The 16,312-nt window shown below is 33.7% G+C and overlaps 1 protein-coding gene across 1 annotated transcript; it reads left to right on the plus strand.

The window, feature by feature from the left end:
* LOC110011996 lies at positions 930-11,275 on the plus strand. Its single transcript, XM_020693903.1, has 6 exons — positions 930-1,638; positions 1,752-2,067; positions 2,163-2,961; positions 3,150-3,212; positions 3,323-3,449; positions 11,172-11,275. The coding sequence occupies exons 1-6, from the start codon at positions 930-932 to the stop codon at positions 11,273-11,275; spliced, it is 2,118 nt and encodes a 705-aa protein (XP_020549562.1).

The following is a 16,312-nucleotide window of genomic DNA, read 5'->3' on the forward strand; positions in this document are numbered from 1 at the left end:
CATAATAGTAAATCATGAATCAGAGTGCAGTAATGAGTGTTGTGAATTGTTATTGTTGTCTCTATCCTATGATTGATAACCTTTTTCTAGTTTAATTGGAACTTCATTAGCTATGTATTGTAAGTTTTGCAAGTCATTCAAGTTTTTGCAAGTCATTCCAGTTTTGCAAGTATTTCTTTGGAATTTGTCATCTTATGTTTAAATATTTCAATTTGTTATATTTGCAGGTAAATATAAATTTCTTATCAGCTTACAGATTTATCATGGAGGTAAATTGATATTCCATCTTGAAGCTGAGTATAGAGGGGGTATGGAAAGTGTGTTTGACTTTGTTGATAAGGACACTTTTTCAATGCAAGTACTTGACAAGTGTTGTGAACAGTTGGGTTATTTGGATAGGAAAAAATACTTTAGAATCGATATATTAAAAAAGTTTAGAACATTATGCTTTGAAACAGACCTTTTTCAACTTATAGATGGCCATGGGGTGAGATTAGGGTATACCTTGAAGCAGTTAGAAGCCCCATTGTTGCTGCTGAAATTCATGGGGGTGATAAGGGTAAGAATATTGCGACTGAGGGAATAAATACTATGACTGAGGGTGATAAGGGAAAAAAAACTGTGATTGAGGGTGATAAGAAAAAAATACTGTGACTGAGGGTGATAAGGGAAAAAATACTGTGACTGAAGAAGAACCTGTTCAATATAATAGAGACAAAGGGAAGGGTGTGATAATAGAAGAGAGTGGGGATGGTGAGAGGGATGACGAAGATATGAGAGAAACTGAAGAATGGGTGGCTGATTTTGAAGATGACTCGTTCGATGGAGATGAAAGTGTTGATTATGATGAGGATGATGAGTGCTTTGATGAGAATGTAGACAAGGATGCAGAATGATCTGGTATATTGCAAGATACCTTTGAAGATGAGATGCGGTTTGACAGTGATGATCATACCGATGGTGATAGCCCAGATGAATTTGATAGTCAAAAGAACAGCGATGATGATGTTGTTGGGAAGGCGCCATTTTTCTGTAATGATGACAAATTTGATCCTAGATTTGCATTGGGAATGCAATTTAGTAATAAAAAGGAATTTCGGGAGGCCATTCATTCTCATGCCATTATGACTAGAAGAAATCTTGTGAGAACAAGAAATGACAATAAGAGGATTTATGCAAGATGTAAGGCCGACGGGTGTTCATGGCATATTAATGCAGTGAAGATACGAGATGAATTGGGATTTCAGATCAGGGAGTACAATCATGTGCACATTTGTGGGTCCAGTTTCAATGTGAAGAATGTGAGGATAAATTGGCTATCACAAAAGTATGTGGAGGCATTCAGATCTGATCCCAATAGAAGTGCGAAAGGTTTCAGACAAGATGTAATCAGACAGCTACGCTGCAATGTGTCTAGGGGACAAGCATACGCGACAAAAAGAAGATGTCTACAAGAAATACAAGGGGATGGAGCTGAGCAATATGCAAGACTGTGGGATTATGCTGGTGCTTTGAAAAACAAGAATCCAGGCTCAACAATAATCATGAACCTAGAAGATGCTGATGCAATAGGAAAGAAAAAATTTAAAAGGTTTTATGTGTGTTTTGCAGCAGTAAAGAATGGATTCTTGAGTGGATGTAAGCCTTTCATAGGTGTTGATAGCTGTCATTTAAAGGGCCCCATGGTGGTGTTCTACTCACATCAGTAGGTGTTGACCCGAATAATAACCAATTCCCACTTGCATATGCAGTAGTTCTGAGTGAAAACAAAGAAAATTGGGAATGGTTTCTAACATTATTAAAGGAAGATTTGAACATTATAAGGGATGATGCCTACACCTTCATTTCAGACAAACAAAAGGGCATTTTACTAGCATTTGAAAAGGTTCTTCTTGGAGTAGAAAACAGATTTTGCGTGAGACATCTTCATGGTAACATGAAGACTGCTGGCTTCAAGGGGTTGGGGTACAAAAAGGCTTTATGGAAGGCAGCAAAGACTACTACAGTCAGTCAATTTCAAAGAGCAATGCAAGACATAGCTGAGTTGGATGTAAGATGCCTTGAGTGGTTGCAAGACAAGCCAGCCTCACAATGGTCAAAGAGTCATTTCAGTACGTACCCGAAGTGTGATTTTCTGCTTAACAACTTGTGTGCTTCAACAGTTGTATCCTCGAGGCAAGAGAGAAGCCTATATTGACAATGTTGGAGTGGATAAGAGAGTATGTAATAACCAGAATGCAACAACTTAGGGATAGGGCTGAGAGGTTGTGGGAAGGTAGGAAATTATGCCCAAGGATAAAAAAAATTGTGGATAATAATCTGAAAAAAGCCGCTGATTGCATCCCAGTGAAGTCTGACGACATACATTATGAGGTACAATGTTTTGATGGTGCAAGATACACAGTTGACTTGAAGGAAAAAACTTGCTCTTGTAGATCATGGGATTTGACAGGTATCCCATGCAACCATGCAATGAGTGCAATATCTGCACAAGTTCTGGATCCTGATGACTTTGTGCACAAGTGTTATAATGTTGACACTTTCTGCAAGGTATATGCACCAGCAATCATGCCTCTTGATGGACTAGAAATGTGGGAAAAAGCTGGTTACATTCCACCTGTGCCTCCAAATTTTGGGAGGAAAAAGGGGAGGCCTGCAAGGGCAAGAAGATTGGAACCCGACGAGGTTCGGAAGGGCAAGAAACCTGCAACTATAATTGACAAATTGCCAAGGCAAAGAGGAAAAAGGATATGCAAATTCTGTCATCAAGTAGGACACACCACAAAAGGTTGTAAGTGGAAGAAATTTGCTGAAGAATTTCCAGTCGATGATGGGTTTGAGCAGGCTGTAGCAACTGAACATGTAACAGCACCTGTACAACAAGATGAGGTGATTGTGAATGAAGATTGCCCCTCAGTAAGCCAACCTGAAGTAGTTAGTCAACCTGAAACTGATGGTTCTGTAAGTTTTCATTATTTTCATTTGTTTACTATTAATATAAAGTTATGATGTTTTATTTTTTCTATTCTAGTGTTGCTATTAAGTTTTTATAATTAAGTAGTTACTATTAATGTTGTTATTCATGCTATTCTGATGTTGGTGTTAGTGTTGTTGTTCATGTTTCTATGCTGGTGTGGTGTTGGTGTTAGTGTTGTTGTTCATGTTTCGATGCTGGTGTTGGTGTTGGTGTTGTTGTTCATGTTTCGATGCTGGTGTTGGTGTTGGTGTTGTTGTTTATGTTTCTATACTGGTGTTGGTGTTGGTGTCTTTGTTGTGGTTTCTGTTCTAGTGTTGATGTTAATGTTGTTGTTTCATATTACAGGGACAAGTTCAAATTGATGTCCCTGTATTAGTACCAGCACCACGTTTCATGCATGCAAGGGTCAATATTAGAGCACCACCACCTATGGTAGGACACCCTCCTGGTTTTGTTTCTCGTCCCACACAAGGTAAACAATTCCATATTAAATTTTATCTTGCTATCATAATTCTGTTTCATATCTAATCAGCCTTAACTTGAATCAGGTCCTATTGGAGATATCATTATACAGGATGGTAAAAAATATATCACTTTATCAAACTTGCGCGGTGTAATGACATCTTAGAAGGCACAACTTAAGGATAAAGGAAAGAGAAAGATGTAGACAAAAAAGTAGAGACTTTTTGTATAGGTTGAAGTTTTTTTGGCAGGTTATTAGTGAATAATTGTGCATTGCAATACATCTCTTTTGTCAAGTGGGTTTTGTCAATTTTTTGTCAAATCAGGTTTAATGAGCTCAAATCGTGTATTTATAACCAATATGCATGCTTCATGTTTATGGATTTTATCTTTTCTTTTGAAATGTGTTGTATTACTTATTTTCCGTCGCACATGACTTTATGGGACCAAAAAAGTTTATTTTTAAGTTTAATGGTACCAAAACACAAAAGAATGTTGGAAGACTATTTTTCCCTCCTTTTTCTCAGCCTCACGTGACTCTTCCCGCCAATATTGTGGGGTTAACGGCCGTTAAGATGCACATGGGCTCTACTGTTAAGTTGGTACAAAAAATGTTCAATTTTTGGTTTAATGGTACCAAAAGCCGAACTTGTAAAATTTGTGGTACCAAAAACAAAACTGACCTTTTTTAATGGTACCAAAACACGATTTTGCCCGCAACCCACCATACCATATAACTTCCAACATTACTATAACTACCAAAATATTAATTTTCTAAGGTAAGCACTATTCATTGATTGTGACTATTTTTCTTATAAAAGGACCTTTCGAAAACCGCATTTCAACTGGTGTGCAATTGTGACATAGGTAAAATTCTCAATTTTATCCCTTTGTAAAAACCTTGACCACATCATCCCTAAATTATAGGACTAAATTAAAATGCCAACCTCTCCTAAATTATAAAACTAAAATTGTAATTTAATTAGGTTATGTGCCAGTTACATACAATTTTTCAGTCAAATTGATCGAAACAGAACGAAAATTATCAAATTTTAAAGTCATAGGACTAAATTACTAAAATAAATTCGTTCAGGATAAAAAATACTACTCCCATAAGTTACAGGACTAAATTTTTATTTTTCCTAAATTGATTGATAAATTATATGAACTTTGAAAGTCCAAGTTGTGTAATAAAAACATATTGGTATAAGTTACATTTATTTCGAATTGCATATGTAAAATTCGTATAAATAGGGTGGTCTAACATTTTTTAATCATAAAGATTATTTATACAAACATGTTCATTAATTTATCTGTCTCTATATACGTTTAGTTAGACAATTATAAGAATTAGAGAATTTGATATTCCAAACTTCCATACTAGAGAAATTATACAACATTTTTTCTTTAAACATATATACAATTACACTAGCATTTTTTGGATGTATAAAATAAATAAATCCAAGGAGAGATGGATTATGGAGTTGAGAGGGTGTCAAGAAATCTTACAGTATTCATGAACCCCTGAAGATCTGCTCCAAAACCTAACATTTAAAGACAAGCACAAAGGCATATAACTAGAACATGTACAACAAATTAATGATTTGTGTATATCACAGTACTAATTGGAAAAGGGTTAGATTCACATAAACTTTTGTTGCATATAGGGAGTGTTGAAAATGGATTCTGATTATCAGGACAAGGAAAATGCAATTTTAGTGCTGTAATACATAGGAGGTGGCATTACTAGTCCTGCATGAGTTGCTTTTTACAATGTAGTGATGTGATCTTAAAATTTTGACAATTTTAGTTCTTTTCTACTAGAATTCCTGATTTAATTCGATGGAAAATTGCATGTGACTTGATCCAACTAAATTGGAGATTCCAGGGAACAAGGACTAAAAAGTTGTAAATATTCTAAAATTACAGAACTAAATTGTGAGAATCAACTCGTGTAGGATCAAATATGCCACCCACCCTAAGTTAAAGGATTAAAATTGCATTTTCCCTTATCTGTGATTTGGGAGATGTATATTCTGATCGAAATATAACAGATAATGTCTGTGGTTGATGTATAATTTTATTTTTTAAAATTAAAAAAAAAATGGAGTGTGGAAAACCTAAATAAGGGGATCGAGATAGAAAGTGATATTGGCGCGGCTCAATCTGAGATCGTACTTTACCAACTCCAAACGTGTAAATCCGTCTTCGGATTGAACCTCACCAATATCGCTTTCTTGCCACAACGATGCTGGCAAAGTATTCCACCTACCTGCAAGGCAACTTCGAAGTGAATACAAATTACACCATTGAATAATTTTCAACAAAAAAAGAATTAAACAGCTTGGAATAGAAGGCGATTATCACAATCTCGTTCGTTGTTGTTAGGAAAAAATTACTGAAAAAATTCTCAGGTACTGATATCGCAAATCATAAAAGAGAAGATGAGTTATAGAGCTTAACCATTTTTAGACAAGGGAAGAAGATGAATATATGCACTAAAACGAAACAATAATTTGAAATTCTCCTCACCGAACATGTCTTAATTTCAAGAATTGGATCACTGTATAATATATAGGCTTCGTACGTACCACTCAAGAACGACACAACGGCCTCATAGATTGAACAATAAAAGAAAACACAATCATCATTTGATGCTTGTGGGAAGAACAAATGGAATCATAGTACGTATTTATGAGGTAAGAAAATGTGTTTGATCATTGCAGAGAAGTGGGAATTAATGAAACAGTTTTTATGGTGCAAGAAGATAACTTTCATGCATTCAGTCGACTTAGCATATCATCATCTTCAAATATATATATATATTTCAGCAAATAATTCTTTTTTTTAAAAAAAAGGAAAATAGAAATTCAAATAACAAAAATATAATTTGAACAGATTAATGATCTGGTCAAAAGTTTATTTACTTGTAATAATCATACATGATGCATGGCCGATGTCGAATATTTAAGAAATAACATTTCTTACTAATTATGGAAAAATCAGGCAAGAAAATATAAATTGAGGTAAGAAAAAGAAAAGAGAGAACCATGAGATGATAGAGAGAGAGAGAGAGATAGGGGGAGAGAGATAGGGAGAGAGAGGAAATGAAAGAGGAATATATATATAAGGGCACGTAGGGTTTTGCATTGGGATGTGAAGGAGAAGAAAGTGAGGACAATGATATCAAAGGGGAACCAATCTCACTTTTAGGGTTCTCATGCTTAGTTTCTACTCAAATGCACCAAAAAATTAAAAAAAAAAAATAAAAAAATAGAACAAACACTTTAATTCTTCCTTCTTTTGCGCATGCTGCTGATGCACCTCACCTCAGACCATATCAGCAGATATTCTTCATCCCAAACAAACCCCTTTTTCTAATGTACTTTTGTCTTCATTATTTTAGTACAACCTTTTAAACCCATGCTTCCAACATTATCAAACCAGTCAGGGAATGAAATTGTCGTATTGGCTCATTTGCAGGTCTTCTGTCTATCATGCACTAGACACATCATTAACCCACTCGCCACATATATATTCATACAACTCACATCTAACATATATATATATATATCCACTTTGGCTTCATAATTTAGTTACATGTCTTTTTAATATTAATCTAACTATTTATATATATATATATATATATAGTAATTATAAGTTGCTGTGCACAGTGCATGTGTGTGTTTAATTTTTAAAATATATATTCATTAGAAGAAATACAGATTTTTAGTATAGTTCAAAGTAAAAAATTATGACAGATACGAATTAATACGATTGCACAAAAGGGTATTGTTCGTTGTTTCTCAAGCAAAGCTAAAATATTTGTTACGACATAAGATTGTGGCAAATGCTTTAGCCTTAAGTAAAACTACAGTAAATGTTGATTATCCGAGATTAAAATTTAAGTTTTGCGTCGATTTTTGTCTGAACGTGATAGATAGCATTCTTAATTTTACTACGATCTTTGAACAACAGTGATTAATTAATGTAGAAAGTAACCAATTTTTTTTTTTTTTTTTGTAGTAATTGTGAAGGATATTTATTGAATTTTGTATATATGATTAAGTATATATGTTCTGATATTTATATATTTGTTGGATTGTGATATTCCAAAAGAAAATTTATGTAAAATAATTATATAGCTTAGAAAAAAATAGAATATGCAAAAACTTAAATAATGAGTGATGTGAGATCAGAGAAGGAAAACAAAAATATGAAAGGAGAGAGAAGAAATAAAAATGGAGAAAGCTTTATATATAAATATTATTTCTTTAAAGAGGAGTGATTTTGTCAGAGACCTTAACCCCATTTACTTTGAGTATAAAATTAATATAGTGATAGGGTAAACTTATATTAAATTTAGGGTAAGTTATAACTGAGATTTGACATAATTACAAATACTTTTATATTGTTTGAAAAATTTTAAATACCCCCTCAAATGAAAAATAATTATGTAATTCGTAAACGGTGAAGTGGGCATTACTATTTTACCCTTATTGATTTTCTTAAAATAAAAAAATATTTAAAAAAGTATATAAAAAACTGAGGGTGGGCAAAATAAATATCTATAGGGAACATTAGTTCATAAAAATATTTTTTTAAAAAAAATTATAATTTATAATTCAAAGGGCATTCTGGTCAGTCACCACAAAAATTAGATGAAAACCTAACGAAATACGCTCGTTGTTAGACGGATGTTAAAATTATAGGGATATTTATAATTTTTCAAACAATGAAAAAATATTTATAATTATGCCAAATCTAAAAAAAAGTAGTCGTAATTACCCTTAAATTTATCAATAGGTAACTGTCATAGTGGACAAAATGTATATTGTCTAAAACACCACTAACTATATTTATTTCTTCCACAAATAAGCATATTTCTTTATTAATTAACTTATTAATATTTTTTTATTCATACACATCTAACTTATTAACCATCTAATTTTTCTATTATTATAAGTAAATATTGTACACACGATCGATCAGTGTGTATAAACTACAAATTTTATGTATACACGTGTTATCATTTCCTCTGCAATATCTTATACTACATTTCAAATATGACATGCATAGATAAATTCAGTTTTAATTAGCGACTTAGTTTTATTTCACTGTTTGTGAATTAAAAACGCTACAAATAAATCGTTTTAGCAATATTCCAACCTTTATAATTAACAAACTAGCTAATAATTATCTTGCCAAGTCCACTTATGTATAACATATTTCATTTGGAACTGAATTTTCTATTACAAATTAATTATATTGTATCTTTTATTGCATTTAATTTGAACACATGTATAAGATTTTTTCTTAAATAAGTTCCTCTATTTGTAAAAAATTACCGAATTTGCTAATATTAACAAAAAAAGATAGAATATAAATCTTTATTTACCCCAATTGACTTATTACTAATTTATTGTTTGTCAAATAAATCCTTTATGATCAAATTACCGTTATACATTTTCACACATTGATGCATTTGATGAGCTATAGTTTCACTGTTATAATGGTAGTTTAATTAAAAAAAAAATTATTTAACATATAATAAGACCGTAATAAGTCAATTTAGGGTAAAAACATCAATTTTTATTCACTTTTATTTTTATTAATATCAACCAATTAAGTAAATTTTGACCAAGATGGATCTATTTATTAGACGACATCAAACTTGAAAAATATTATAAGATGTAAGTTTCTAACCACAGAAAATCCACATATCATTGCACCAAATCTCAGGAAAGTGGGGGAATGTAATTGTTCCATTAATTTATTAAATGCAATAACAGAAATAATAAAATCTAATTGTATTTTTGTCTTCATTCTTCAATTTCATAAATTTCTAATTACTCAATATGAGTTCAGAATAGAGTTGTGGACATATAAACCAAAAACAAAATAAATACAACTTTAGTCCTACAAGTTCGAGGGTAGCAATTTTGATCTTCTACGATTCAATTATAGTAATTTATATAATAATTTAAAAAATTACGCACATCACGAATAAAAATGATCTAAATGTTAAAATAGCCAAAAAAGTATATGTAAAATTTTTAAAATTATCAAAATAAATTTATACAGAACTAAAAGGAAAAAGTATTATTTTAGTCCGTTAAGTATGCCTAATTTTAATTTTAGTCCGATAACTATGTCCATTTTTGTTTAGGTCCAATAACTTACGAAATTGCTTACTTTTAGTCATCTGACAGATTTTTGGACAATTTTACCCCTATGAGTCATATGGACTAAAACTGCCTTTCAGAAGTTGCATAGGGATAAAATTGTCCGAAAATCTGTCAGAGGACTAAATGTAAGTAATTTCGTAAGTTACTGGATCTAAATAAAAATGAACATAATTATCGGACTAAAATTAAAATTAGGCACATTTAGCAAACTAAAATAATACTTTTTCCCGAACTAAAATTATCATATGGTTTCCCCATGTAAACTGAAGTACCTCTGAAAACTATACTCCCTCCCAAAATGAAGTTATCCCTGTAAACGAAACTGAATCCGTAAGTCTGCAAAAATGCTAAAGAAAGATGACTGTATTGGAAACAGAAATGCAGAATGTCAGCATTGAGATTGTCTACAAATTAATGTATAGTTCCCAAAACTAGAGCCATTAAGCTGTACAATCTTCTCTCTACCTTAATTTGCGCACACAAAAATACGCAGAGGAAGTGTGAATGTGTGTGTGTGAAACTGAGGAGAGGCAAATAAGCAGAGACAGCGGCGGCAAAGAAGGGGTGAGTAGTGGGCATGGGGCGACAGCACATCTTGGATTGCTCTACCTTTTCTTTTTAATGATTTTTGGAAACCCAAAGACTATTTTTGGAATTCCAAAAGTGACCCTCAAATCAAATTCCTTTTTTCTTTTGTTTGTCTCTAACAAAATGTGCAGGTCATGATTTGTTCGCGTGCCCAACTCTCACTTGCCTTAATAATTATCAACTTCTACTGCTATTATTATTATTTTTTTTAAAAAAAAAAAATTGTTTATGAATGAATGCGAAAAGATTTATGTTGCATGCTTAATTAGCTTAATACTTAGTTTAAATCAACAAATTTACGTCAAAGGAACAACACCCTAGACATATACATATATATCTGCATTCCATTAAGAAAAAAATTATTATTGTCTATAATATTAATGACTACGGCAAAAAATAGTGATATGTAGCTGTTATTAATTATGGTTAAATAAAATCGATGCAAAAGATTAGTTTTTTCATCATGAAAAAATTATTTGCCATGGCTTTTATCCATAACAAATGCTTTAACTACCCTTGCAAAAACTATGGTAAAAAATTGTTGCATGGCTGTGGTCAATGACTATTTGCTACAACTTTTTATTAAATCGTCATGGTTAAATGTTATATTTCTTGTAGTGTTCGTGCAAACCAAACCATACAACACTAGAAAAAAATTTAGATTCCGCTACGGTTAATTACTATAGCCAAAAGAAGAAAATCGCGACAAATAAAAGTCAACCACGGCTTCGCAATGACCATTAGCCATTGTTTCTACAAGTGTGATCAAAACATTAGCAATGACCAAAACCATGATAAAAGCTTTCGCTATGGTTAAAAATCACGGCACATATTGTTTAATAATGATAAGAATTTAAATTTTTGTTTTGATTTTGTATAATCGTAGTTAATAGTATTGATCTACTATTACTTTTAAGCCGTGATCATTTAAATCTAGCGACTCAATGTTTTTGTAGTGCAACTTGTTGATTTTGATGCCTCAACTCAATCGAGCAAGGCCTCCGATCCAAAGAGGACGGGGGTCTGCAGGTGCAGGGAGATTGATCAGAGATCATCATGATAGCAACATGGAGCTCTGTTCTTCTTCTTAAGTCCAAGAAAAATGTTGGTACAGGTGTTGAGCATGAAAGTGTGAACACGCTTCTTTAAGTGGGAAATATACGAGTCAAAAAAGCATTAAAAGAAAAATGCTAGTCATACTAATAAAAACGTAAAAAGGAGAAATGCATTTTTGTAAATAAAACGTAAAAAACAGTAGCAGGAGCTCCTTCTTTCTCCTTCAGCAATTGACCAAGAATGTTAGCCACTTGATTTTCTTCACCCCCTCCACGTGGGACTTGGGAATAAGTTAACCAATTCCAACTTGGAAACAAGAGAAAGAAAAGTTGGATCTAGAAGAGGTTTAGTGAACACATTAACGAGTCTTTAAAGGAAACATGATAAGGAGCTGAGAAAACAGATTTGTACTTGTCTCCAACAAGATTACAATCAATTTCTAAAACTATGTCTTTAATGTACTTAGTTTGAGTAAGGACAAGGCCTTTGTCTAATCTCGCAATTCCAGGCCCAAGAAAAATATTTTGCAGTGTCTAGATCCTTAATCATAAAAAGCCTATCCAAATAGCATTTGACAGCCTTGATCTCTATTGTGATTGTTTTAAAATCTAAATCTAAAACTAAATAGAAGAAAACACTTAGCGATAGAATATGAGAAAAACATTTCAGTTAAAAACAGGATCATACTTAATTCCACGATTGATTATAAATGTAAGAATGACAACCATTCATGATAGAAAAATTAGTTATGGTCATTGGTACGACCTAACAACCTCACATTTTCTTACCTTGTCGATAGTCAAGGAACGTCTTTTGACTAAACTCCTAATTAGTAACAACCTTAATAACTTTATCAAGATTTAATTTACCGACAGCATTAAGAACTAGAAAGGCACAATTCTAACCAATAAATTCCTACGAGAATTTATTTAAGCTAGATTGTCCATTCCACACAACATAACCGAAAACTTGTTCACAATCATACTATGTTACCACTAGTTATTGAACTAAACAAACAATTACAGATTTGCAAATTCATTTGGTTAGACAATATTCTTGACAATGAATAATGGTACATATCATTCGTAAATCAGATTATTTGTAACAAAAGCATAGAGAACAACACAAAAATACCAATATAAATGAAAGTAAAAAGTATAAATTAGATCTCACAACTCATTGGAATTAATCGTTCACCAATTCCTTAACCAAAATTAAAAGAATTAGCCTAAATGCTAATGAGAGAACAAATAAAAGGAGAAGAGAAAATATTATAGAAAAAGGCAGAGAATATCCTCAAAGATGAGAGATCAAAAGATCCAAAAGATGTTTTTATGGTGAATTACATTATTTATTTATATACTACTAGTTGCCTAATTTTACTAGTACTTAAAAGGTTATTTCCTAACAAAACTAAAATCACTAAAAGAATTAATACTATAGTCCTAAAGACATTCCTTCGGCAAAAGTGATTTCCTTTCATCAAAAAGAAATCCCAATCAACTTCAATTTCTTGCCAAATTCGAGTCTGAGTCTTCCTTTTCTAGCCACGATTCTGTCAGTTAAGTGTGGGAACGCCTAATTTTTTCTTCTAATCTGTCCATTTTTGTTTTTGACTCATTTCTTTATTTTTCATCCCATTCTTCCTTAATAGATTAATGCTGCAATATAACATTTGATTAGGAGCATTTTAGTAGCAAAAAGATAGCAAAATATCAACCGAAAATGACATAAAATGCACCCTCATCAATTTTTAAATGTGAAATCAATTTTTATCAATTGATTACAATTCTTTTTTTTTTTTTTTTTTGATTATGTGAGTTTGTAGCTTACTTACTGGTGGGCGACGACGAGGTAGAAGATTGTGCAGACACTGTCGAAAGGGAATCCAATCTAGATTAGGTTGTGAATTGTCCAAAAGACTTATCTTCGAGACTAGGTCGCGATATGTGACTTCGATCCCCGATTCGAGCTTCAAGACAATTCCTGAGAACACAGAAAACGGGTTAAGCCAGTCGGGAGGTTTCCCGACGAAGGCTCTCCGACGCTCAAGTCAGTATATTTAGCCTGAGAAGGATATGATGAGTAATTTAGTTCTTCAGAGAAAAATGAACGTTACCCGGCTAGGAGCCTTTTTTTCTCCTTTATGTATGATCCCGTCCCTAGATAGAACTGAGTAAGTGCGGATATATGGCATTCTTGCCTTATTTTCGCACCCCAATTCATAGCTTAATTGGATAATCCCATGATCGTAGCATCCATAAATTTCTCCTGGGGAATAATTAGTGGGATTTTACTCCCTTTCACGTGGGAGAGTAATTTTCCCCAATCAGGTTGTTTATCTTTTTTATTGTTTTTAAATTTATATGTATATTATAAATATAATTTTAAATACTGTTTTTAATTTTGTTAATTATATTGTTACTATTTTCTTAGTAAATAATTTATATGTTTCCCATTTAACAAATTCAACAAAAAATTTATAACTGAAAATTCAAAAAAATATTATAAAAATGAATACTATAATAATTTAAATAAAAATAAATTATATAAAAATTGTATTATATTTGTAACATCTTCTGTAACGATTTGGAGTACACTTTATTAGCACACAACCTGAAATCAAGTCCGAAAGCCACTCCATAGACTGTTACAATATTACAACAAACCTTCACAAAAGGAGTCAGAAAGACCGTTACAATATGTTAAATAAGGTATTATAAAATGAGGTACAGACACCATTACAAAAAAAGGCACAACCGTTGCAAATAGAATCCAAGCGACCATCCAATTGCGATATACACTTATAACTATATGTGTTACAATAGTTGTTTCAAAAGTAGATTTAATAAATTCAAAGTGGTAGTTCCAGAAAAAGTTCCCAACGTCAATTTCTGCATTAGGTCAATTATTATAACGGAAAATTGCGCAGTACAATTCGGTACAATTAGGAACAGCTTTGTCAAGAGCCGTTATAATTTTTTGTTTTGTTAAAAGAACCGATGAACTTCCGTTGTACGGGCCATTCCAAAGTAACTAACAACTATTATTTACAAACAAATTACAAAATTACTTCTTTTTTTCTTTCTTGAAAAACTGTCGTGATAATATAACCAAAAGAAAATGTTCACTTAAGGTAAAGTTCAAGAAACTATAAAACAATTAAGCAATCCTATCCTTCACCCCTCCGTGGAGCTTCCAAAGACCAAGGGAAAGTGTTCCCACAACACCTCTGTGCCATTGGAATAACCTCAGGATCATCCATATTCAGGCCTTCAAAAATCCGCTTATTTCTCATCTACCAAAGTGCCCAGCAACGAGATAGAAAGTAATCAAACTCGGGACCCCTAAGCACGCGATACACATCCCGTAGCCAATCTTCGACGCTGTTGGTCCAACACTCAATGACTCCCCACGGCAGGCCGGATATTGCCCAAACGAGTCTTGCGAAACCGCATGATAACAACACGTGATGTACATCCTCTTGTTCTGCCGAGCAACCAGAGCAACTCTCTGCCACGCTAACCCACCGTCTGCATAAATTAGTCGTTGTTGGCAGAGCATCCCTTGCACAATTCCAAGCAAAAAGCAAAACCTTTGGTGGGGCTTCTTTTTACATGCAAATTTGGCCAAATTTCACTTTTCGTCCTATAAGTATAGGATTGTTTCTCTTACCTTTGTAAGGAATCCACATGTATGTCTGCACTTGAACAGATTAAAGTGCCAGAAGGAGCGCTCACACTGTGGTAACATCGAGTTTTTCTTGAAGAGGGGAAACATTTTCTTTCCTTTTTTTGTTTTTTGGAATAAACCTCAACCTTAATTGATCAAACCAAAAGATCATAGTGTAGCTCCTCAGCCATACATCACTTTCCTCCACATTGGTAGCATTCTTTGCTAGAACACAGGCAGCCCTATTTGCTCTCTCGCTAGACATACAAACCTCGCCTCTGGACTGGAAGAAAGTGAACGTTGAATAATATCAAATATCAGCCCGTACTTTGATCCATGCACCCAAAGCGTGAGGCAAGCTCAATGTCCACAATGAACGAGAAAAAAGCCAATTGTGGCCTGTTGCATTCACCCTGACAGTCTCTTAAAACCACCCCAATGCCTGCTCCTCCACTCCCCGGGAACAGAACTGCAGCAACATTTGCCAAAAGGTATCCAGGTTGCGGTAGCATCCACTGTACTTGCAACAATCGCTGTGAAACCGCAGATTTTTGGCTACTCCTAACAGACAAAAAACCATCCAAATAAGTCATCGTGAAGAAAACTACATCCATTGGAGATTGAGTGACACCCTCAAACAGCCTCTTGTTACGTTGCTCCCAAATCGCCCATCCTAGCACAAGGCAAAACCCAAATTCCCCCTCTCGCAACTTATCAAACAAACTCCAGCACCATACCCTTTTCAAATCAACCTGTGCTGAAACCACCCCCCATGGAACATTCAAAAGCGCCCAGCATTCCCGAGAAAATGGACAATTTAAGACCACACGCATTTCATCTTCAAAGTCCTGAGAACACAAAGGGCAACCCAAGGACACATCCACCTTTACAGATGGAGATTAGAACAAACAGGGATGGCTCCTCGACAGATTATCCACCAGAAATGCTTAACCTCATTAGGAACATTTGCTCTTGCCCTGCGACCGTGAAATCTGAACCAGGGTACCTAGCCTTCAAAACCCGGGCAAGAAGACTCCCTGGCTCAGTGGCACGCCATGCTTGTTTAGCTAAGAGAGCCAAATTAAAGCAGTGGGGATCCCAGAACCAAGCCTTCTTTCCCGCCTGCTCATACACAACCATGATGAGGCAATCCGATGCAACTTACGTTCATGAGGAAACTCCACAAGAAATCCTCAATCATAAAATGCGCAAGAATAGCATATAAGACGACCTTGATCAAAAATTACTTACCGGCGATAAACATTTCCCTTTCAAGCTAACAAGCGCTTCCCAGTGTGATCTAGAATCCCTTGGAGAAACTCCCGTTTCTACCTACCGACTGAATAATGTAAACCCAAACCATCTCCGA

This window comes from Sesamum indicum, linkage group LG5 (genome assembly GCF_000512975.1).
Source record: "Sesamum indicum cultivar Zhongzhi No. 13 linkage group LG5, S_indicum_v1.0, whole genome shotgun sequence".
Lineage (NCBI taxonomy): Eukaryota > Viridiplantae > Streptophyta > Magnoliopsida > Lamiales > Pedaliaceae > Sesamum > Sesamum indicum.

Bases quoted from the DNA above. Each gene is read 5' to 3' on its own strand.
- LOC110011996 (XM_020693903.1), top strand. From the start codon at position 930: ATGCGGTTTGACAGTGATGATCATACCGATGGTGATAGCCCAGATGAA. The intron at 2,068-2,162 runs GTTGCAAGACAA...GTGCTTCAACAG, and splicing joins GATGTAAGATGCCTTGAGTG to TTGTATCCTCGAGGCAAGAG. The intron at 3,450-11,171 runs GTAAACAATTCC...ATGTTTTTGTAG, and splicing joins TGTTTCTCGTCCCACACAAG to TGCAACTTGTTGATTTTGAT.